At 43.6% G+C, this 23,063-nt stretch overlaps 1 protein-coding gene across 5 annotated transcripts in view; it reads right to left on the bottom strand.

Moving 5' to 3' along the window:
- Window positions 1-23,063, bottom strand: part of UBE2G1 (ubiquitin conjugating enzyme E2 G1) — a 26,725-nt gene extending 3,662 nt beyond the window's left edge. Inside the window, exons 1-6 of one of the 5 annotated variants that reach the window (XM_068910621.1) lie at window positions 21,779-21,902; window positions 20,501-20,525; window positions 19,917-20,145; window positions 7,422-7,524; window positions 4,239-4,336; window positions 2,965-3,143 (exon numbers count right to left, since the gene is read on the bottom strand). In XM_068910621.1, coding sequence (XP_068766722.1) covers window positions 2,965-3,143; window positions 4,239-4,336; window positions 7,422-7,524; window positions 19,917-19,992 — 456 coding nt within the window. In that variant the 5' untranslated portion in view covers window positions 19,993-20,145; window positions 20,501-20,525; window positions 21,779-21,902. Of the gene's footprint in view, window positions 1-2,964; window positions 3,144-4,238; window positions 4,337-7,421; window positions 7,525-19,916; window positions 20,146-20,500; window positions 20,526-21,778; window positions 21,903-22,781 lie in introns of those variants that run through there. The other 4 variants (XM_068910620.1, XM_068910624.1, XM_068910623.1 and 1 more) reach the window with 4 other exon arrangements.

The raw sequence follows: 23,063 nt of genomic DNA, 5'->3' as shown, positions 1-23,063 counted from the left end.
AACTTAACAGTATTTGGAAGAGGTATAGTGTCCTCAAAAAAAAAAAAACACCCTCCAAAATCACAAAAAAAAACCCCACTCCTACTTAGATATGATGCAAGATATTGACTTCATGAGGAAGATGTTAACAGAATATTCAGAGACCACCCCCACATGCATATTGTGACAGGTACCCAATTTCACAACAGCATAGATGAAGAGCAAAGATAAAGACAAACAGGAAGATAGGCAAGACAGTAAGTCTGAACCTGGAGATGTGCCATAGTATCACCATAAACCCACAGGAAGAAGTGCAGTCAGTTTTAAACTTTGACTTCGTGCCAACTTCGTGAGGAGCTCAGATTAAAGTGCAGGAGCATCACAAAATGTGACTAAGGTTGACGTATTGGATGCTACCTTACAGTGAGACACTAAAGTAGTGCCAAAAAAAAAAAAAAAAGGGAGAACCCATTAGTTCAAGAATAGGTTATAGAGATGTTAGTTTTTGGTATAAGCAATACTTGCACTTTTTTCCTGAATTAACATAGCAGACAACACTTTTTCATCCCGTGTGGGGTGAAGGTTATAGCACATTTGAGCGACAGAAGATAGTGATAGTTGAGACATCCTAACGTTCACCACCTCAAAGCTCACCCAGCCACAGTCAGTATCTTGACAAGCCCAACAGGTCTTGTTTTTCTAGCAAAAGCACAAAACAAGGCTACTAACTAATTTGTTCTCCTCTTCCAGCAATTAATACAGCAAGCATTCAGTTCGTTGGATGGAGACACAGGGCAGCTTACACAAGAGGGCTTAAGGCCAAGAAAAGCTTTGAATTAACGCCTTCCTAGCTTCAGATACGTCCTTTGTTTCACAGAGCTACAAATCTAAGCGTTCAAAATGAAATTGCAAGTGACATTCCCTATTTGACAGCAACCTCTCCAAAACTCAGGTAGTGAGTGAACTGTTCTATTCGCCTCTGGCGGTGTTTGTTCAGGCTCCTGTCCCTTGTATTTTTCCCCACTCCAAGAGACAGAAAACTGAACAATGCCTGTTGGAGCGCTAACAAGCGGGTATTTTTCCCCCCAGCTCTTATTGCTGTGGTCACTAGCATCCATTCCACCACTGATGCCTTAATACTGTCTTCGTAGTCAGAGATGGATTTAAATTCTTGTTCCTTCAAGGTGGGGTAGGGAATGCTGTGTCTCCTTTAGACTTTTTCAACTTTCACCGTAAGGCTCAGAGACCTACTCACCAGTGGATAAACTTATGACTCCTTTAACATGTATAGCTTTAGCTCTAACATCTGTCACACAGAGGGAAAGTCACCCCTGGAATAGTTGACAGAGTAGAGGTACAATACAGGAAAAGACTGCAAAAGATATGATGCCAAGAGGGTGATAAGCAAAGCTAAAAATATAAGCTTTTCTCCAGTATTGGTCAGCAACATTCAACGTACATGAGTTTGCAAACAGAGAAATTCTAACTGTACTTTTAGCATTTCATTAATTGTTTGCTTCTTCCAGTATTCTCAGGCTTGCCAGGAGGAAACACTCACATGTCCTGGATATTTGTTTCCACCAGTAACATGACACAAGAAGGGGAGGTCCAACACTCACAAGAAAGTTAGATGAGGACTTCTTCACTACAACTTAGTTCCCCCTTCTCCTCCACTATGTTTGTTTCACATACAACTGTTTCCACCATTATTTTTCAGATGAGCTCAATGACCTTTGGAAGTACTATCAACATTGCAGATCAAAGGCTTCAGGAAACTAAACTCCTGCCTACTTTAGGAAAGTTAGGCTAGTTCACAAAGCAGTTCACACGCTTCTAGAAATCCTCACACCTTCCAACTACCATCTCCCTTCTCTTCATTCTCACAATGCCATTAAAAAAAAAACACAAAAAAAGAAAAAACCTAAAATAAAACCCCTAAACTTCTCTTTAACGATATTGCATGTGTTAGTCTTTGTTGACCTGTATGCCAATAGTAATCTAAATGAAAGTTAGCACATCTCAGCAGTGAGAATTCTTCTCTCCCCACCACAAACACTTATTAGCCTAACTGCTATTCTGCTATAAAAGCAGCTCTTTTAGATAACCAAAAACTGTATTTATAGAACCTCGCAGCAGAGGCCACACTCCAGAAACACTATGCTGCATGAAACACTAGTGTCCCCCTAATGACAGAAGTCCTTACTGCAGATTTGCTTTGGTTTTCTGACCCTAATCCATGCCATTCTCCCTCACTCCTTAGCAAGCCTAGGGTAAGGCTTTCTTCAGAGCCAAAGGCTAGATGCTCAATGAAGCTTTCAGTTGCATTTTCAAAGCACAGACCAAATCTGCAGCTTTAACCTAAGATTTAGCAGGACTGCTTTACAGAGACAAATACAACACAATTGTACTGAGGCACCCCATTCCTTTTTCTCCTTCTGTTCAAATCAATAAATCACCATCTTGTGTAGTGTAGTAAAAGTTTTGTCTAGGAAATTTCTAGAAAAGTAACATATTGAGAATCAAAACAGGTTTTAGAAACTTCTGCAATTAAACTTAACAGCTGTTGGAACTGGCAGCTGTATATAGCCATATAGGATTTTGGACAGCCAGCTTCCTTGACTTTTTTTTAAATAAAGATGAAGGGAGCTAAAATTTACCCCCAGGTACCACCCTGTGAGCACAAATTTACTCCAAAGAAATGCATTACTGCATAGGAGAAATTAAACGACTGCCTATGAAGTTTGATAGCATCTTTACCTTGTCATCTATATGAAAGAAATTTAACAGTGTGCTTCATTAGTTGTAAGGACTAAGTAGCAATTATGTTTCACAGCACATGTGCTTTTCTCAGTAATAAGGTAGCGCTGGCTTAGTTATAAAAGATTCTTCCAAAAAAAAAAAAATTACTACGCTGTTTGTCATACCAGAAGCAAAACTCCACAGCGAGGAGTTTAGCTTTCTATTGCAGACCAAGAAAAACCTTACCGCTGCATCAACATTAGCAGGAGAATCACCATTGGGATCCGCCAGCATAGAAATTACACTAATCATTATAGTTTCCACTGTGTGAATGGGGAGCCAGCGTTCCTCAGGTTTTTCATAGCCATATTTGTCTTCTCCAGGCTCATGAAGAATTGAAATGCAGACATCACCATTCTTGTCAACTACAAAATAGAACAAGACATATTTCAGTAATGAACAACATGTTGGCATTTCTTCAGGCTAGTTATGGAACTGTTAACCTTCACTCCAGCTAGTCTCAAAACAAGCCGGTGAAGAAACTTTATGAAAAAGGAAACTAATTAATTGTTATAGAACTCTATCTCCAAGAAGTGCGGCTTGGAGAGTTATTCTGACCTAGACTTTTCGGGGAGGCAGGCAAGAAACTTCTAACACCAGATTACAACTTGCAAGACTATTTAGATGGGCTTCCATGACAGCATTTTTCTGGTAAGATCAGCAAACCAGAAGGTGACCTTTTCCAGTTTAGCAAATCAGAAAGGGACCTTCTTTCCTCCCACAGCAAAAGCATCAGCTGGGTATTACTGCAGTACACGAGAATATAATTTAAGTTGCTGGAACTGGAATCTGCCTGATAGGTATTCTGGTATTTCTAGAGTTGAACTGACACAGTATCAGAGTAGGCTCTGTTCTTTAAGATCAGAGCACTGTGCTGGTCTCTTCCCAGCTTTCCAGGGAAGTCCTGGAAAGTCAAGACGCTGACTTTAGAACCTGAAGAGCATTCCTCTTTTCCAGTAAAAACGCTCTTTGTTTTACATTATTTCTGGGCTGCTGGACATAGGTGGGAAGGTAAACGAAACTTTAACAGGAAACATCTTTCAGAGGGGCTGAAAAGATGCTGTTACTTCATGCTTCACAGGAGGACAAACCTGGGCCTTCTATACCAAACCACCAAGTCAGTAATACAGTAAAATGAAGTACTTAATGGTATGACAAATGGCAGCTATTTAAAAAAAAAAAAAAACCACAAAACCAAGTTTCTCCTCAGATCAGAATTTTGCATTACATATATAGAAAAAACCTATACAGTTATCAAGAATTCAGAAAGCTAGTGAAAATACTTTAGGAGTAGTCTCTCGGAGCAGAGTTTAAAACTCTGCAATGATTACTACTACTTTTTGAGGTGAAGACAAAGTAAATGCAGAGTTTCATATTTCTGGCCCGAAAATAAATGCAGAAGTTCTTATATTACCACATTTCTTAGTTGCAAAAGAAATCAGAACTTTGGCATTTCTTACCATTTGGGTGCCAGATTTCTGTGATGAACTTCATTTTTGGCGGCCTCAGTGGATAGTCTTTCGGAAAAGTAAGATGAGCCTTGAAAACACCACCTTCACTGGGGAATCAAAAATATCTTAGTAGAGTTTCTTGTAAGCTTAAGTTGAAGACTGGAATTTAATGATGCATCAACATCTTCAAGTTTACCCTTCATACAGCTTAACACCATGTTGGTAATTAACAGTACCAACATTTTCATATGCAACAAGGCGTTTCTATGCCAGTTCCCTAATGCTTGCTTCTTTTTTTAGAATTAGGAGGATGTTCCAGAGCAAAAGTAAATTCCAAAAGTGGAATCCACCATCTGGAATTACAACTTGAGTTATTTTTTCCCCCACTGCATTTATTACAATAAGTTAAAAAAAAAAAAGTAAAGGTGCTGCCAATAACTCCCCTTATCAAGACTAAAGTACAGCCTGGCAGATACCTCCTTGTATTCTTCCTTTAAGACACCTTAATTAGTCCTCTTCTCTTGATATCAGTCTGTAACAGCAAGCCTCAACAAAAAGATTTATAGTAAGCTTTCTTTGCATGTCTAGCACTACTTTTTAAAAACTGCCATTACTACCTTTTCAACACTTCGCTAGATGGACTCAGACATGACAGCGAGATGTTCTGCACTGCAGTTACCACTAAGCTGGAGAACAATAGTAAACAACTGGATATCCAGTTCTCATGTGGGAGCTACATACTTAATTGAGGCAACTGACATTTAAATTAGTGAGGTTTTGACATCCAGGAACATTGGCTTGAGAAGTGAGAAGGCCTGTATTACAAAGAAAGCCTTATAACATTTGCCCTATCGTTGTCATTTCTTGTAACTGAAGTTTATAACCAAGTTTGCAATTGCAACAGCAGAGATTATGAGAACTGGAACATAACCACTGAAGAATGCAGTGAGAGATGTGGTGTAGTGTGACAAGGCACTCCTCAGTGGCTACATGCACAAAAGAATTGGTGTAGGAAAGAAAGCTGTTCAGTGCATTTATCTTTTCGGTATTTGTAATGGAGTAGGAACCAGTACTCAAAGCCCACAGGCTACTGAGAAAAGTAACAGAGGTATTACCACCAATGACAAAGGAAAATGTGCAATTCTAGCAAGCGTCTCATCAAAAACCAACCAAAAAAACAACACACCCCATACATACACCAAGTCAAAAGAGGACAGCTGAGGGGATCTGAACCAAGAGCTTTCATTTTCCAAAAATTTCAGAAAGGCAGGCAGTTTCCAAAGAATTCTTGTTCCTGGGAAGCCTAGGAATTCCAGAAGCAAGACTGGCTATTTTAAGAGCCGTACTGGTCAAGATAAAGGAGAGTTAGATTACATTTGTTGATAGCTCTGCAGCAGTAAGTCCTTTTCTCATAATAAAAAAGTTCCTCCTTCCCTTCTTAAAGGAACAGATCTAGATAATAAAGCTACCGGGTTGTATGGCATACCTGGTTCCCCACATCATTTGACAACTGCACATAAACACAGATCTGTAACTGGATACACATTAGTACCTAAAGTGCAGTTGTCAAGAGATGTCAGTGACATTTTTAAGCAGCATTCCCAATACCTTGGTCCTAACAGAGCCATTCAACTCAAAAGTCTTTCTAGGTAAATTCAGGAAGAAAGTGGAACAAGGAATAAGACTAAAATTAAAAAAAAAAAAAAAAAGTTGATTCCCTGTTAGAATATTCTGTTCTACTACCACAGTAAAAAGGATCAGGGAGAAAGGATTCAGTGTAATACTATCTTGGAAAGCAGGGACTAAGGGCAAGAAAAGCAGACAGCTTCTTATGTAAAAACCTCAAAACAAGCTCAGCACCCTTTTTATTTGGGGGTGGGGGGGAAGGAGGAAAACCCAACAAGCAAATACAAAACACCACACACCCCCATATACCTAAGAATTGCAGTAGCAGGTATGAGGAAAAGGCTCGATTAGAAGCAGTATGTCTTTGATGAGAGTATAAAAACAGCCATGAGACTATAATGGCTCACTACTAGACTGTTCAAGAGAGGTTAACAGAACTGATTGAGAAGTTGGAGATTTGTCTCATGGAAGATTCAAGGAGCACAATGTAGTGAGCTTGAGAAGCAAAGCATCTGATTACTGCATTTAGGTACTTACTTCGAAGCCTGCAAACCTCAAGTAAATGCCACTAGAAGGCTTTATATTATCAGTAATTTACCACTGGAACAGCTTAATGAAAGAGAACAGAGTTCATCTTTAAGAGGCACACTTTAAACTGACCTCTCCTCTGCCTCTTCTAGGCATAAAACCTTTCCCAGGAGCTAGGATAGATGATCATATATAACCTCTATGAGAAAGAGGCAAATCATTCTCTCAGTGAACCAAAGCCTTCTCCCACTCCCCATAAAGAGACAAACCACACTGCATGTACCACAGCGCTTCAAAAATATATAGCTGCATAGACACAGCCAACTTGAAGTCCAGGAAGAGAAGCGACTGTATGAACTTCATGGTTTTGGGTTCAAATATAAATCAGAGATCCGAGTCCAGGGGAGCAAGAAAAGAGTTAGGATCTATTAAGTGAAAGCTTTTTGAAGGCCACTGTGCAAGGCTTCCCAACAATTCAAGTTTGATCAACATACCCTTGGTCTCATGGGAAAGCTCTCCTTCAGTGAGCAGAGTTATCAGTGGAATTATGGAGGCTGATACATCTTGAACAGATGGGACTTGAGGCTAATTTTATAGCCTGCTGCAGCTTTACAGCTATAACTCTGTTGAGTATTTTCCTGTAATTGCCAGCACTAAGTTGGAAAGGTTTAAATTTGTACTAGTGACTTACCTAGAACCTCACAGCAATAATTGGATAGCAGTGCGAGTACACTTGCCTTAAACGCATAGAAAACAGAAGCTACCTCCTGGTATACCCAGTTCTTTCCCTTGTCTACAGTAGTAGACTAAGGGATCAGAGTTGCATTTTGTCCCAGGGTAGCAAAGCAGTTTAGAACTTCTACATAGCAAATTCAACTATTATACAGATACTTTACTAGCAACAGAACAGTATTACCTAACTTAGTTATCTATAAACCAGTCAGTATGGAGACTTTGGTTAATTTCTACTCACTTGGACCAAACTAGAACTAGTAAATCAGAGTTTGCTTAAGTTTCTGTACAAGTAGCAGTACTTACTATAATGTATCTGGAGGACCAATAATAAGGACTTCCCATCGATAAAGATCATTGTCATCTATTAAGCCCGCTGAAAAGCCTTCCACTGGATTTTTGTTGAGCTCTGTGTAGAAAAAAGATTTAAGAATGACTTTAGGCGTCTATGATATGCATTCGCTGCTTTTGTTCATGTCTATAGGTGACCAAAAAAATCCTCATGATATGCAGTGATTTGGTGCCTACTGATAGACTTATGGTCTGCATGAGTATCCTGAACTCCCTGCTGCATACAACAGCATGTCAAAGTGGGGACACAGGGGCTAACCTCTAAAGCTATTCGCTAAGTACATCATGAACCACAGCTCACTTGTCTCAGAAGGGCTGGAAAACAGATCTCAGGACCCGAGGATGTGTGCTCCTAAACTAACTACCAAGCATCTGCAAGTCAAAAACACAGATTTTCTGCAATTAAAAATAACATACTACAAGAACACTGAGGAACCAGATTAAAATAGAGTATATTTTAGCGCAGAGATTAAAAAAAAAAAAAGAAAGAACTGAAGAACAAAGTCACACTTTATTTTTAAACTAACATCTTGCTTCCTTTAAATTTTTTCAGATTCTATAAATCAATCATCCGAGACGTGCCCAGTGTATTTTAGGGGTAATGATTCAATACATTATGAACTATTCAAAGTGAACCTAGAAGGTCATGATTCAAGAGCATACAAAAAGAAGCTAATAGTCCCCCTCCCTTTTTTTTTTTTTTTTTAATATAAACAGCTTTATCCAGTAGTGATAAGCAACATAAGATTTTAAGTAACTACAGGCTACTTCATACAGCTACTGCCAGATGGAAAGCATATCTGGAAATCACTATGCAAAAGTCAGAGCTAGACGTAGACTCTACTAAGTTTGTTTGGAGCCTGCTCCAGTGAAAGAAGAAAGATTTGGAAATAAACAGATCAAACGAGTTCTGCCTAAAATTCAAGTCAGGGGAGAAGTGGGGGGGGGGAGGGGGGGGGGGAGGGGAAGATGTCTTCTAACCGAAAGCTTCAAGTCAGAGAAAAGTTTAAGTACTACATTGACACCAAATTGGAATTCTTAATCTAAGATTTTAAACAGTATGTACAAAGCCCTGATAAGTCTTCAATATTTAGGATAGGAGAAGGGAAGAAGTTATTCCTTCAGCAGGTCAGTTTTTTCCAAATTCAGTTAGGGTTTTTTTTTTTTTTTTTTTTAAAGAATTACTACTGCACTTATTCTGATTTTTGTTAGTCATTATACAGCCACAATTATCTAAAGATGTCAATGTATGGTTCTACCATTAGTCTATATATTCCTTCTGTGTAGATTGAACACAGAATGCCACTATTGCTCTGCATTGTGGTTTAGAGGTCCTTAAAAGGTCCTCAGTTCAGGAGGAGACTTCATGTCTTTATGGCAAGAAGGCTACCATTAAGTCCAAACTGATTTGCCAGTAAGCTCATAGTTAACATTTGTCAGTTAAGAATTTAACTATTCAAAGCATGGTTCAAACAAAGCCGCAAGAATCAACGTAAGCCCTAAGCCTTTGAATCCAAAGCAGGGAGAACCCTGGGAGTCCTCACAAAGAACAGTCCTGAACAGACAGATGGCAGGAACCTTGATTTTGCTTGACCGTTGCTAATTCAGAGTCAACTGCATCAGCGCTTAGCTCTTCACATACGATGCAACATTAAGAACCAAGAAAAGTTTGACTGCCACAGTGGTACACCAGAAGGGCTTTTCTTAGAAGCTGCTCAGCAGTGATTTAGTATTTCAATTGAGGAAGTCACCTATTCACTCTCCAAGGTGCAGGACAGAGAGAACACATTGAGATGTTGCTCCAAATCATGGTTTTTTTGTTTTTTCCTCCACAAGACAGTGCCTGAAAGAGCAGGCTATTTAACCAAAACACAAATTTCAAAACCAAGCAGCATAACATGACCCCACTTCTGCTAAGCAGGCCAATTCTCACCCTCTGACATACGTGAGACACTATGGAAACAACAGCATGAACTAGAGTGACAATTCTATTTAATTTTTGGTGAAAGGGACAGAGAGAATAGGTAAGGGCATCAGATGACGCCAGAATTCAAGTAGTTGCTGCAGGAGGGGCTACAGATCAATTCATTTCCAGTCTCCAAACATCATGCTTCACCAGCCCTTCGCCTACTTCCCTACTTCAGGCTTCCCTTCAGCAACAAACATGAAGTTCTACCACATTATACACGAGTGTATCCTGCTTTTTCATGTATAATACATACATTGTCTATTGCTTGGGCAAAAGAGGATTTTTGTCCTAACCTCTGTAGGTCATTCTTTTGATGATAACATCTGTACTACGATACAGAAGCCATGTTTTCCTCCTTTCCCACTTTCCTTTTCTTTGTTACCCCAATCAGCAGGCCTCCAGTGTAACAACAACTACTGGCATTAACAGAAAAAGCACAAATTCTAGATTTAAGCATCTCACCTTAAGATTTCCAAACTTGTACTTGAGCCTCCAAAAAAAACCAAGCTTCCTCATTCCTACATTTCCACAGAGAGAAAACTGTTTATGCCAAGTTTTTTGTGTAAACTTAAAATTCAAGCTGTTCTCAATTAGCTCCCTTACTGTTTACTAGTTATCACTTCTCACTGATAAGACAATCAACAGGCCTGTCAAAGTTCAGATTCTGGAAAAATTCAGCATGCTTCCGTCTATCCAAATACACTATGCTATTTTGAAGCCCAGCATGTAGATGCCTTTTTGATTTGTGCCATTTCCATTTCTTTTTACATCTGCTTCCGCCTCAAAATAAGAGCTTTTCCTTATCCTCAAGTGTTTTCCACACATTTCTCATACAGTTGGTCCCAATGAAAGCCAACTCTTACGCTCTGACTCATGCTTAAGACCCTGCAGCACTACAGTGTACAAGATCTTGCGAGAAGGAAGACGACTGCCGGATGCCAAATTCTGTAATGCAGAAAGTCTGTAAACGGTATGGAGGGGACAGCAGGGACCGCCGTTGACAAAGTTCTCAGTTACAGTAGTTAGGGAAACGTGAACGTCACCAATAAACCAAATTATGGAGTCACTACTTTTACTGGAGATGGTACATTCTCTGCTCCTAAGAGGTTTTTGCGTTTTCTTTTTACAGTAGCACAGCTCAAATAGTTAGTGCTTACACAAACACTAACTTAAGGTAAAACAATGCTTTAAGCTCAAGTTACCAGTCCTGCAGCACGGGTAGAAGTTCAAGGACCTCCTCCAGTAGAAGGATAGAGGATGACCGCTGGCAAATTATACAGATAATCTGGATGCTAGAGCTCATTTAATGCTAAACTGAACCCCAACTAATGGCTAGGTAGTAAAAAAAAGGAAGGGAAGTTTTGCACTGGAATGTGAAAAGCCATCCCCCTTAGCTGCTTTACCCTGGGTAAGCTGCCACTTGTTAAAGCTTGTGAACACCGAAGCCTAGTTTAGTTCCACCCCCTACCCCAGATACAGCCAACACTGCCCGTCAGAAGGGTTAGCTAGTAGATGCGCCCATCTCTTCACGAGTCTCGACTCGGGAATTAGTGAAACCTTTATCCAGATCTACGTACCAAAATCCCAAAGGGAGCGATGCAACGACATGGCAAGAAAGGAGCACGGGCAGCGGGCTCAGGAAAGCCTGCTGCTAGGCAGACAGGCTGCTCTGCCGCCAACCAGAGCCGCCAGCGCTCGGGAAAATAAGACACCTGCTCTTTATGTCTGTCATTTCCCACCAGCTCCAGCAGTCAGCTACTTGCAGGCTGAGCAAGACGGTTCCTAGGCAGACACGTGGACGATGAGTACGCTTCGTAAAGCAAAGGGGTCAACCCTCCAGCGGCGGAGGGGAAGAACAGGCCTGTAATGCTGCTCCTCTACAAAGCCCTGCTGAAGAGAGGGCTAGCATATAAGCCCTAGAAAAGCAGAAATCCCACACCTATGGAGAACCATCTCCCTCAAAAAGTTGAAAAATAACTTTGAGATTTGTTGAGCTAGAGATATCCTGTATTTTTTTTGTAATATAAACCTGAGTATGCTGAAAAATTCCCATAATCTCTGTGCCCAAGTTTAAGGGCAACTTTCCTGCTACTATTATACAGTTTGCACTATGGCTTACTATTTAGACCAGTTTTCTCTCCGTTTCTGACAGTTTATGCAAGAGAAATTTTTCTTCCCAGAGCAATTCTGACATTTGCTCCAGAAGCAGCGTCAGGTAGAGCTCAGCAGCAGCTGACAGCTGCAGCAGCACAAACCTGGGTAGGCGCCAAGTAGCAGCAAACCGGGAAAGGAATCCTACGGCCCGCTTTTGAATTATTTAGACACGCAGCTCTTTAATCCCACTGCTGAATCAATACCTGACTCGGGAGACACAGAAGACTACAGGCCCATAATCCAAAGTTGTTTAAATCCAGAACAGACTTTAAGGGCTAGCCTCCCACATAAACTGGCAACGCAACACCACACTGCTTCTCTAGTAGTTTAGTTTTCAGTAAACCAGGACTAAGTTACTGTTGCCTCAAACCTGAGCCAATACAGTACCATGAGTTGTGCTTCCAGTTTTCAGTGTTTAGTTTACACTAAACTACTAACGTTCCCACACTCCCTAAAACTGCCTTTATATAAGCCAAGGGACTTTTACAAATCCAAAAGCAAAAACAACGTCAACAAAAATGACTAAGCAGAAACAGCCCCATGGCTGCATGCGGCAGCTATGCGTGGCATCTAAACTTTTCAGCTTGCTGTTTCAGTCAGCCAGCCACTGCACAGGAACACTTCAGAGCACTTTAAGTTGTATTACAGAAGAAAGCTTTCAAAAATAAAGGCTTCTACAGCGTTTTTAAATAGCAGCCTCTTCAGTAAGCTGTATACAGCTCAGGTTTTGTGCTGTCAGTGAACTGAGTTCAGGAAAATGAATGCAGTCAGAGCAGCCTCAGCCTTAGTTAAGGCTACTGGAGAAGTCATTACCTAGCTAACAGACAGTCAACTCCCCGAACCAGACAGGAATGGGCCATACCAGCGGCTGAAGTACAACAGGTTTCTTTCTTTCTTGGGGGCCTTTTGTGAGTCTCAGCACTAGTCCAGAAGCCTCTAAAGTGCTCATAGACCAAAAATGATTTGAGGTTCCTCTTCTGTTCACCAAGTTGTGACTTCCATATGGTTACATTACTTAACCGAGGTCAGTTATTCTTTTCCAGGATGTTCCCTTCTGTCTACATACCCAGTTCCACATCTTTGATTCTCGAAGATTAGGGTCGGGTTACTGTTGAAGTAACACGATCTCCTTGCAAAGATGTATTCCAAGAGCACTCCGTATTATCTACTTCCATCATGTTCTGTCTTGCTCCACAAGCCCATCCAGAAAGCGTTAGCTCAGCCAAAACAGCAGATATGAAAGATGCACATTCCTGGTAGTCACTTTGGCAGTGACAAGCAAGACAGCAATTAAGACATGGAAAAGTCTTAGTCCCACAAATGCATTTCTAGTAATTTTGGAGGGAGACTGAAGTAGCAAAGACAAACCTGTGTTAAAAGAGGCCTCTGTCAAACAGTTCAGCAGCCGCTCAAGATTTGGCCCTTAACTTCAGCCTGGTAACAAACTGATTTCTGATATTCTGCACATCACCCTCTGTTGCCAAGAGCAGCATTACAGAACTCCACAGATCTACTTCTCCTCTCAGTTTGAGGATTTGCAGGGAGGGTTGTATTATTAGTGTTAAGAGGACAAGTTGCTCACTGACATTTTCTCAGTGCAGTGAAACACCACTTAACGCATTGCTGCATCACCATGTTTTGCTTGCTGTCTCCTCGGCTGTACCAGTTCAGCTGTCTCCTCAGTTATACCAGTACAGTCTTCCAGGGATTCGCAAAGCAAATCAGGTTTTGGAGAGATGGAGGACAAGGTGGTTATTTTTATTTATTTATTTATCTATCCAGATCAATTTCATAGTCAAGTTCACAACTCAGCTCCACAAACAGCAGCACTAGCCCTAGTGAAGGGGCAGAAGCTGCTGAAACTGCCACAACAGGCCTGCAGATGAAGGCTATAGTTCCAGAAAAACTTGAATGGATGGAGACTGGGATTCTTGTACTACTGAAGTGTCATGCTATTCTAGATACGAGGTAAGAAACACATTTCCTGGCTATATATGTTCTGTAGCTCCACATTTGCATGACCTGTGGCTTACTTGAAGACAGACAATCAGAAGTTCAGATTTGGTATTTAGTTGAAAACTGACTCTTAACATACAGATTGGAAGTTTGGGGGCAGGGGGGGGGGGGTCTTCAGAGTTGTCCCGGTTCTTAAGAAATTCTCCAGAGTCTTAAGGCCATCGAGGCAGCCACTTGACAGACATTGTCAACGTTCCTTCAGGCACCTATCTCAACTTAAAGGTCTCAAAGCCAGATCTCTTGCATAAACTCACAATTAGACCAGATACCCAGCTACCTCTCTGACCCCACAACCCAGGTTACCCAGCTCACAGCCTGTTCCCAGGCACCATCTTACCTGAATCCTAAAGTCAGGCAAGAGGAAGGATGACCCATTTTGAGACAGGCTCTTCCTGTAGCTCTCTTCATATACAGAGATCTTCTATATACAGTCTATCAGTCCTTTTGCAACGTATCACACTTAAACATAAACACAAGGAAGGTCTCTTTTCCCCTCCCCCTGATGCATTTGCTATTATGGAAAAATCTCAGCAGAGAGCTGAGCTCGATGTTCTTTTCCTGTCTGAATTAGAGTGCACAGAACACTGGAAATTCAGTGTATTTTGTGATTCATAGTCTTGTTTAAGGTTTTGAAATACTTACACTTCCAGAGTTAAGACTTCCTCAGCAGTAAGTTCAGAACATATGTTCACGTTAATATTAATTGTGTAATTTAAGGAATTTTTTTTAATCCATTTCTACTGAATTGCCTGGATTGCTCAAAGCATGCTTTCTGTACCCCATCATACCAGAATCTTGCACAATTACACCACTCGATTTAAAAAGGAGCTCTGTAAAAACACTCCAGTAAGGTTGATTTTTTTTCCAGGGGAGGTGGGAGAAGAGGAAGGGAAGAACCAGAAGAGTCAAGAGGAGCGTAGGAACCTTCACTTTTAAGTCCACACTTGAAAGGAAGCAAGTATCCCACCAGGTAACATTCAATGGTTTACCTAGAGAGTGATCTACAGCAAGGGGCCACGTCCATCCATCACATTCAGTTTAAGAGAAGCACCACCTTCTTTTTTTGCCCTTGGTGTCTGATGAGTGTTTTTGTTGTCAACAGCAGCCAGACAAGTATTAGGTGGGTACATGAATCTGTCCACATTTAAGATGATCGCCTTTAGCAGACGGAAATCTGATTAGGCTAAGTAGTTCCCTAGACTCCACTGATTATCTCATCCCAAAGCAAATGTCAAAAACAGGTCAGAAGACTCACTCTCTACAAGTGCTTATTTCTCTCACCTACAAAGGAGCCTAGGGAGCTACAGATGTCTACATTGAACACTGCTAGATTTGGGCACAAATGTCATCCTAGGTGTCAGTCATATGAATGTTAGTTGAGCCTAGTGTGGGTAGTACAAAAAGTGATATTAACTACCAGTAGCTTAAGGTCACAAAAAATCCTTTCCGAGTATCTTCTGCGTGGCCACAATAGGCATCAGTTATGAAACATAACTCACAGGTATTAAACCACATAAACAGAATGAAGAGTTCTAGTGGATTTCTTGGAATCTCATTCCATTCTTGTACCTAGAAAAATCTGCATCACAAGACTAAGCCATAGGGAGATGCTAACATCTAAGGACTTTGTCAGCTTTCCCCATCATATGCATAAGAAGTTGTGCAAATCAGGGACACTTTTCTGGCTTGTTCTCTCTTGCTTGCAATATGAACAATAGGTTTGCATATCCTAATTTGAGCTACATTGTTATTCAGAACTGTTTTAAGACATTTGTGTTCTCTTTAAGTGACTCCTCACAACATTGCCTGTTGTCTCACACTTGGTGTGATCTTACTACAATGCCAGCCAGTTTCACATACTAAGTATTGTGACGAGTGCATAAAAATAGTTTTCTTTCAAGTGACAATTCACATAAAGACAGACAAGAGTTGCTTTTACTATCATTCTAAACAAGCACTGCTAACATTCATGCCCAGGGGAGCAGTTATTTTTATGGAATCCTATTTCATTTAGATTGCTATACTTAGTGTTCTTACAGGGTCTGGATATCTGATCTGTTCCAGCTGATCTGCCTTGGACCTGAGAGTGGGGGGGGAAGGAGAAGAGAAGTAAATATTCATATTTACATTTGCAGAGTAGCCTAGAGCTTAGACCTACTAGACTTCTTAGGTGAAAGATATTGCCAAAACCAGTCCTCTGACAAATATCCATACACCACTGAAAACTGAAGCACAGAGCAGTTGCAAAGCAGCGATAGCACAGGTCTGCAACCTGAAGTGTTGCCCTTTGCTGGGACAAAAAGCAGACAGAGCACATGCCCTCCTCTTCTTCCAAGTCACCCATTCTTCCTTCTCCAGGCATCTAACTTTCTACATTCATTTCAGTATTTGATTAGTTTATCCTTTCAGAAGAGCAGACAGGAGAAGCCTTTCAGTTCCACTTCACTGAGTCTTTTTGATTTTTTTGGGGGGGGGGGGGGGGAGGGAGGGAGGAAGAGAAGGAACGCTGCTTTTGGGGGAAGGGAGGGGGCAGGGGGAAATGCTTCCATCCTACTCCATACCAGTACTTCTTGAAGTTTATTTCTGCAGAATATCCCATGTGCCTAAAGACCAAAAACCCCAGCCTTCAAGGCAGGAAAAAAAAAAATCTAGATGCAACCTCCGTTTTGATTAAACACATTATGAGAAGAAAATTTAGCGGAATATCTATTCTAGGCAAACAACTTACCTACAAAGTTCAGATTCTCAAACTGTTTAGAGCAGTAAGGGTTTTTTTAAAAAAAAAAAAAAAAGATATCCAACTCTGAAAGACATCAGCTATCCTATCTTAGTTGAATGTGTATGTAGTGTTCCAAGTCCTTCTTACATGAAAAAGGATCAGGAAGAGAGATAGAAGAGTCAAGGCAGAATCAGTTATAATTACAACAGACAGTTTTATTTGAGGACTGTTAACTCTACTCGGTTCATCTCAAATCAGTTTCTTAGACCAGGAGAAAAAAAAAAAAACAAAAACAAAAAACCTCAAAAACCACCACACTACGGCAAGTCAATCAATTTCTTACTGTTTACATTTCTGTAACAGATCACTCTTTAGCACTAAAGTTGGAATCATGAGCAACAGTAACATAAGGCAAGACAGTTTAGTAGAATTTGGATAATTTAACATCTCCAAACAATGATCTCATTAATAAATCAGGAATTCTTCTAGGAAAGTATTTTCTCAACAGGCATTAATTTTACTCCGTATTTCACAGCATCCTCAGCAGTATTCCCCCATTCCCGTATTCTCCGAGAACACAATAATCATTTTACTGTCAGATCCAGGTATGTCCATACTTCAGTGCATCTTACAATGTCTAGTTTTGGGGGAGCAGAGAAGGAAAGAACTAATTTATGATCAGCTTGCTTCTCCCCCCGAGAAGTTAGTACGCTGACTTAAACAGAACCAACTGGCTGTTACTATACCTAACCCCTTAAAGGGGTGACCTTATGAAGTAGATTTTTTACTAGTGGGCAGCTCATCCTGCTCAAGCAACTGGTCGAGTCATCAAGCCCCTCCACCTTATACTCAGCTTAACCTCACTTTCCAAAATTGCCAGCAGCCCTGAACTTTTGCTCTGGCGAGTGCAGTCATAAATACGCTTTCCTCTGAGGAGGCAGAGTTCAGCTCTTTCAAATATTCCAGTTGCACCGATAACTAATATGTGGCTAGTAAAGTTTGCCACAAGTCACGTTCATTATGTTATTTGCAGCGCCACAGAAATTCAGGCTCCTTGCGCTGTTCAAGCTCTAGTCACTATAACAAGGCACGTGTTTCAGTAATGATGTTATCTATAAACTCCCTGTGAGCAGGGTAGCTTTGATGCTTCTGTCAACACACCTTCACAAGGAACAGAATTATCTTATCTGCTATAAGGGGGCCCTACACTGCAAGAGTGTTAAGGTAAGTGGTACATACATGCTATATATCTAAGCATCCCAAAAAGCATCAAAGCAGTGAAGGTTGTTGACGGTTATCTAAAAGTTAAGAGATTCCTTTTTAAAAGGGCATTTAAGTTTGACAAGTGCAGGACCTGGGAGTATTTAGCAATTCAGCATAACGCAGAACTTCTGGTCAGACAGACAGACAGACCTCTTCAGGGGAGCAAACAGACGACTAGCATCAACCTAATACTTCAGATCAGCGCCACTCAAGTGATTACCTTGCTCTAAGCCAGGAAATAGCCAGTACACACCTGTAACCAAACGCTTACACCAGCCAATGAAGGAGATATGGCATCTCAACTTCAGTCTACAAAGTGATCTTAATTCCATAGTTCCCTCCAAATTTATTATTCAAGTATTTTAAAAGGAAATTCTATTTGATTGCCAGAAATTCTACTAGTTTAATGTTGTACTACAAGATTTTTCCACATGAAGAAATAAGGATTGCTGAACTGTCACATTAAGTATTTAATACAGTTTTCTAACTTGTTAATTTTTAACTAGACAGTTTTGCTTTGAAATAGGAGCTGTATACGCTTTAGATTGAAATAATGCTGCATTTCTCATGTTTGAGAAAGGATACCAAAAACCATACTAATACTAAGCTGGAGAACTTTTTCAGCACAGAAGAACTCTGGCCAACAAGGGCATGGCTATTCTGCAGCTTTCAGCGACCCATGGTTATGTCAAAGAGAACTTGCACTTCTGGTTCCACTGTGCTCTACTGATTCAACTGCATCTTCTCTACATGATTTTGCTGTATGAACTAGACAAGTCTGCCTACTCTAACAAGTCTGTGTCAGCACGGATTTGGCAGAAAGATGAAATAAAACTGTTTAGATAAATGCCTCAATCCGCAAAACCCTTGAGCTTGACAGATCTGGAGACCAGAACGGTAGCTTTAAGTTCTCAATTGCTTCTCTCTTTCTCACAGAGAAAGAGAAGAAAAAGAAAAAAAAAACACTATACCCCACCATTTAGTTTTAGGGCTGTAGGAAGAACACAATTTATACCCCTCCACCTTTTTTGCTTGGGGGGGGGGGGAGGGGGGGGCGAGTGAGGGAGGGACAGACAGACACTCTACTGGTCTAGTGCTATGCTGACCTAGCTAATGTAGACTTCAGTTCAGAGGCACCTCATTCTTAAAAATTTTCTGTACCTTACCTATGAGAAAAAATGGATGGGCCATGACTTCAACTTCATATTATTATCCATCCATAACAAGGCGTCTTTCTCCTTCAAAGAGAAAGGACCCATAGGAGCAGATGTTTATTGGGTTTTAACAGACTTCCAGGAACTGCTGGATCTTACAATTAAGTTTGAGAAAAAGCAGCCATTGAGTTCCACCAATATCCATGCACATGAGCCTCCCTTCAGCCCTCAGCCTGTACTCTTAAGCACTAGTGCTTGAACTAGCTTTGATAGTCAAAGATCCCCATTTAGCAGTTCTTTTCCCTCCCTTCCCCCCACCCCAAGAAACCCAAAACAACAACAGAGACCTACCCCATGTTCAACTACCTCAATTTGAACTGCTCCTGTCCTTAAAAGGTGAGCAGGCACATTTAGATACCAGACAAGTTACTATACATTTCCTAGTGATATAGGTCAATATTTCACTACCAAAGGCACTGAAGCTACTTCCTACAAAAAAAAGGAAAAAAAAAAAAAAAAAGGTGCTATACGTGCTTCAGCTACCTGCTGAAGTTGCAATACAAGTCAGCTTGCTCCAGAAGAGTGATAAGTCTGTCTTTGTACACTTATTGGAACAACTTGGGACTGCACTGTCAAATTTCCTTAACTTATTTAAATAAAGCCCCGGGTTTTTAAGTCTGATGACCAAGAATGTCCTCCCGTTTGACCTCTACTTTAGAGGAGTTTCCAGAATTAAAAACCATTTCTTCATTAAAGTGCCACATGCCATAGACACCCATCTTCCCCATAATGCCTTTATTAAGAACCAAAGCATTTGGGAGTCAGAACAGGTAAGAGTTCTAAAGACTACTGTTTTACCTTCCTTTCTTCTCTTGTCATTCCCCTCCCCCTCAATGTTAGAAATATCCATCTATCTCCTCATCCATTAGGAAGAGTTGTTATACTCAACTGCTCCCCCATATTTTGGGTTTTAGGTCCTGCTTACAACCCGCCTTCACTTCTGGGTGTCTTGCTCCAAGTCTAACAGCTCCGATTTCAGATCTCCTGTGCTTGAGTAATGCTACTTTGGTAAGTGATCCAGAGCAATCTAAACCAATTTAGATCACGCAATTCATCTCTACCACCCGTTTACTGTCCTCCAAAACCCAACTACTAGATACAACCCAATGACTCACCACACTTGATATAATGCAAAAGCTGCATGTAGCAGAAGGACTGAAATATCAGCCCCATCAGGAGAAAGAATACCATAATGTTGATTTTTGTTTTGAGGTAGAACAAGTATTGTGGGTGTAAACAAAGAGACACTTTGGAGCAGCTGAGACTTGGAAGAAGACAGTCAGCAGTAGGGAAGGAAGATCAGACATCATGAAGCTCAGTCTCTGCATTGCGACTTCAAGTAGCCTGCCATCAGAAAAAGCAGTGTCAGAGTCTAGTTTCAGCTCAGTTCAGATGTTACCTAGGTTATTAAATACGGAAGAAACTGTTTTCCTTCTCAGGTCAGTAATTATTCCAGAAAGGACTTCTGAAGAGTTCAAGACATTTCTTCGACACCCACTACACTGAAGCGTGCATATTCACAATCACTTTTAATACAATTTCAGGTTTTTTATCCATATAGAAGGATACCAACAGGATTAATACTACTTAGCACAGAAAAATCCCACAAAATGGTTGCACATAACATGCAAAAGGTTGTACTTGAGTCAGCACAGTTGATTCAACAGAATCAGCAATAGAGGTCACTGGAAAAGCTTACCAGTTTTTACCACTGCACATGAAACCTTCAGAAGGGAAGGAGCAGGAAGATTCGGGGGTTAACTTCTATGAACTTAAGATAACCTACCATCTAGGTATCCAACCATCCTGTGCTCATAGGTCTTAAGACCTCAGAAGAAAAGGGGGGGGGGGGGGGAAGAAACACCACAAAAGAAAACAAGCAAAAAAACCCAACGCCACTACGAACCAGAAGCTGACAGCTAACACTCACTTTTTGTTATGGAAAAATTCCCAGTAACTAGAAACAGACAGCTGAGAAATTATATTAAGTTACCAAACACTCCTTTTTACCAGATTAGAAAGCAACTGTTCTACACTATTTCTTCCATAAACAGGTCATTTATAAGGAAGTGAAGCTTTGCATGAGATCCAGTCCAGAGCTCCTGTAGCAAGCCCATACCTATTGGTGCTAGCATATCTGAACATGCTGACACCCCACTGAACGCAGACAACAACTGCTTTAGTTACTAAGGTATTAAGAGCTGTGTGTTCATGTGCAAGAGTGCAGCCACAGTATAAGCCTGCTCTTCTTTTTTTTTTTTTTTATTAAACAAAGACTGTCACATTAAAGGGATATGAGAATTTCCATGCTAAAGTTGGCTATGTTTAAGTTGTAAACATATTTTCACCAGCTACAGCTAGAAGATGCGTTTGTTGCATCTCAAGCACTCTCATCTACTCGCTATCCCTGGTTACGTAATTTTGTCCCCTCACTGCTAACAAAGTATTATCCTCCCCCCATTTCACTCCCAACCACGTTACTGAAGCCTCAGGCCAAAACCCTCCTGCACGAACTCCAGTGCTGCCCCGGTGACCCCGTCCCTTTGCTCGGCTACTCAAACTTCAGCCAGAGCTGCCTTGGCCTGAGTTTAGGTACACCTAGCACACATTTCCTTATCTGGCTATGAAGCAATTTTCATGCCGGGGACAAAAAAGGCAATCAGATTTGCCTAGGGGGCCAGCCCCGCTGTCTGGAGGGGGCGGCCCGGCCGCGGCAGCCCCGGGGCCGGTGAGCATGTGCTTGGGGGGGGGGGGGGGAAGGGGGCGGGAGCCCTGCAGGCTGCTCGCCGCGCCCGGCTGCCGGCTCGTTTCTCTTTAAACCTGGCAGCCAGCAACACATGGAGCTGCATTGTGCGCCCGCCGCCGGGCGGCCCCGCGCCTGCGCGCCGCCGGCCGGGCCGCGCCGGGTCCCCGCGGCGGCGCCGGGCCGGGACAAAGGGAGCCCGGGGTCGGGGGGGGGGGGAGAAGGGGGCCGCACCGACGACTCGGGAAGCGGAGCCGGGCCGCCACGCCGCTCTGCCCCGGCGCTCCCCGCCGCAGCGGCGGGTCAGGCCCGCGGCACCGGCCCTTCCTGGCCCCGGATCACCAACTCCTCCTTCCCCGGCGCCGTCCCGCCCTCTCGCCCCAGCAGACCCTCTCGCCCCTCCCCGCCGGGCAGCCCCGCTCGGCCACCCCACGGCCCACTACCCGCTCCCCCCCCCCCGCCTCCGCCCCGGCTCCCCGTGCTGCCCGGCTCCCTCCCCGCCGAGCCCCGGCTCTGCTCCCGACAACAAAGGGGAGCGGGCTGCCCCATCCGCCCGCCCGCCCGCCGCACGGCTCGCGGGGCAGCAGGCCGGCGCCAGGCGCCCTGCGCGGCAGCAGGCGGGACGCGGGCGCCGCCGGGCCCTGCGGGAAGGGGCGCGCAGCGGGGCGGGCTCACCCCGCGCCCCAGGTACCGTTTCCAGGCAGCCAACTCCCCTTCTCCCCCCCACCCACCCACTCCGGGCCGGTTTTCGGTGCCTGACAACCACCCCTCGCCACATGGAGGGGAAGCCGCCGCCCCCCCCCCCCCGGGCCTCCCTCCTGCCCCCGCCAGGGGGAGCGGGGAGGCCGCCAGGTGCTGCTGCCCCCCCCCCCCCCCCCCCCGCCCCGCTGACGGGATGGGGGCAGCGCTCCGGCCGGCGGCTCGCGGCCCCGCTCCGCGCACCCCTCCCCCGGCAGGGATGGCCAGGCAGCCTCCCCCTCCCCCCCTCGGCCTAGTTCCCTCAGCTCCCGGCCGGCGGCGGCAGCAGCGGCGGGGGGGGGGGGGTGTAATCTCCCCCTTCCCCCTCACACGCGCGCGCGCGCGCGCCGCCGGCCGCTGCGCCCTCCCCCCCGCGCAGGCCCCAGCCCCCGGCCCTCAGGGGCCGGCCTCCATTCGCTGCCCGCCGCCGCGGCGCGGCTCGCCTCGCCTCACCTTCCCCCCCCACCCCACCCCCCGCGTCGGGCCCCGGCCCCGGTACCTGCTAGTTGTCTCCGCAGTAGCAAGGCGGACTGGAGCTCCGTCATTCTCCCCCTCTCTGCCCGGGGAGGGAGTCCCAGCGGCGGCGGCGGGGACGGCGCGGCTCCTGGTGCTGCGAGCGCTCGAGGCGGCGGCGAGTGGCCCTCAGCCCGCCCGCACCGCGCCCCGCGGGGGTCTGGCTCCGCGCCGGCCGCCGCCACAGCACGCAGGGTCCCTGGCAGGGGCGAGCGCCCGTGGCTCCGTGCCGCCCTCCTCCTCCTCCTCCTCGCCGCCACCTCCTCCT

Source organism: Struthio camelus, chromosome 16 (assembly GCF_040807025.1).
Source record: "Struthio camelus isolate bStrCam1 chromosome 16, bStrCam1.hap1, whole genome shotgun sequence".
Lineage (NCBI taxonomy): Eukaryota > Metazoa > Chordata > Aves > Struthioniformes > Struthionidae > Struthio > Struthio camelus.
The sequence above is the reverse complement of the archived record's forward strand: the minus strand, read 5'-3'. Positions and strand labels throughout refer to the sequence as shown.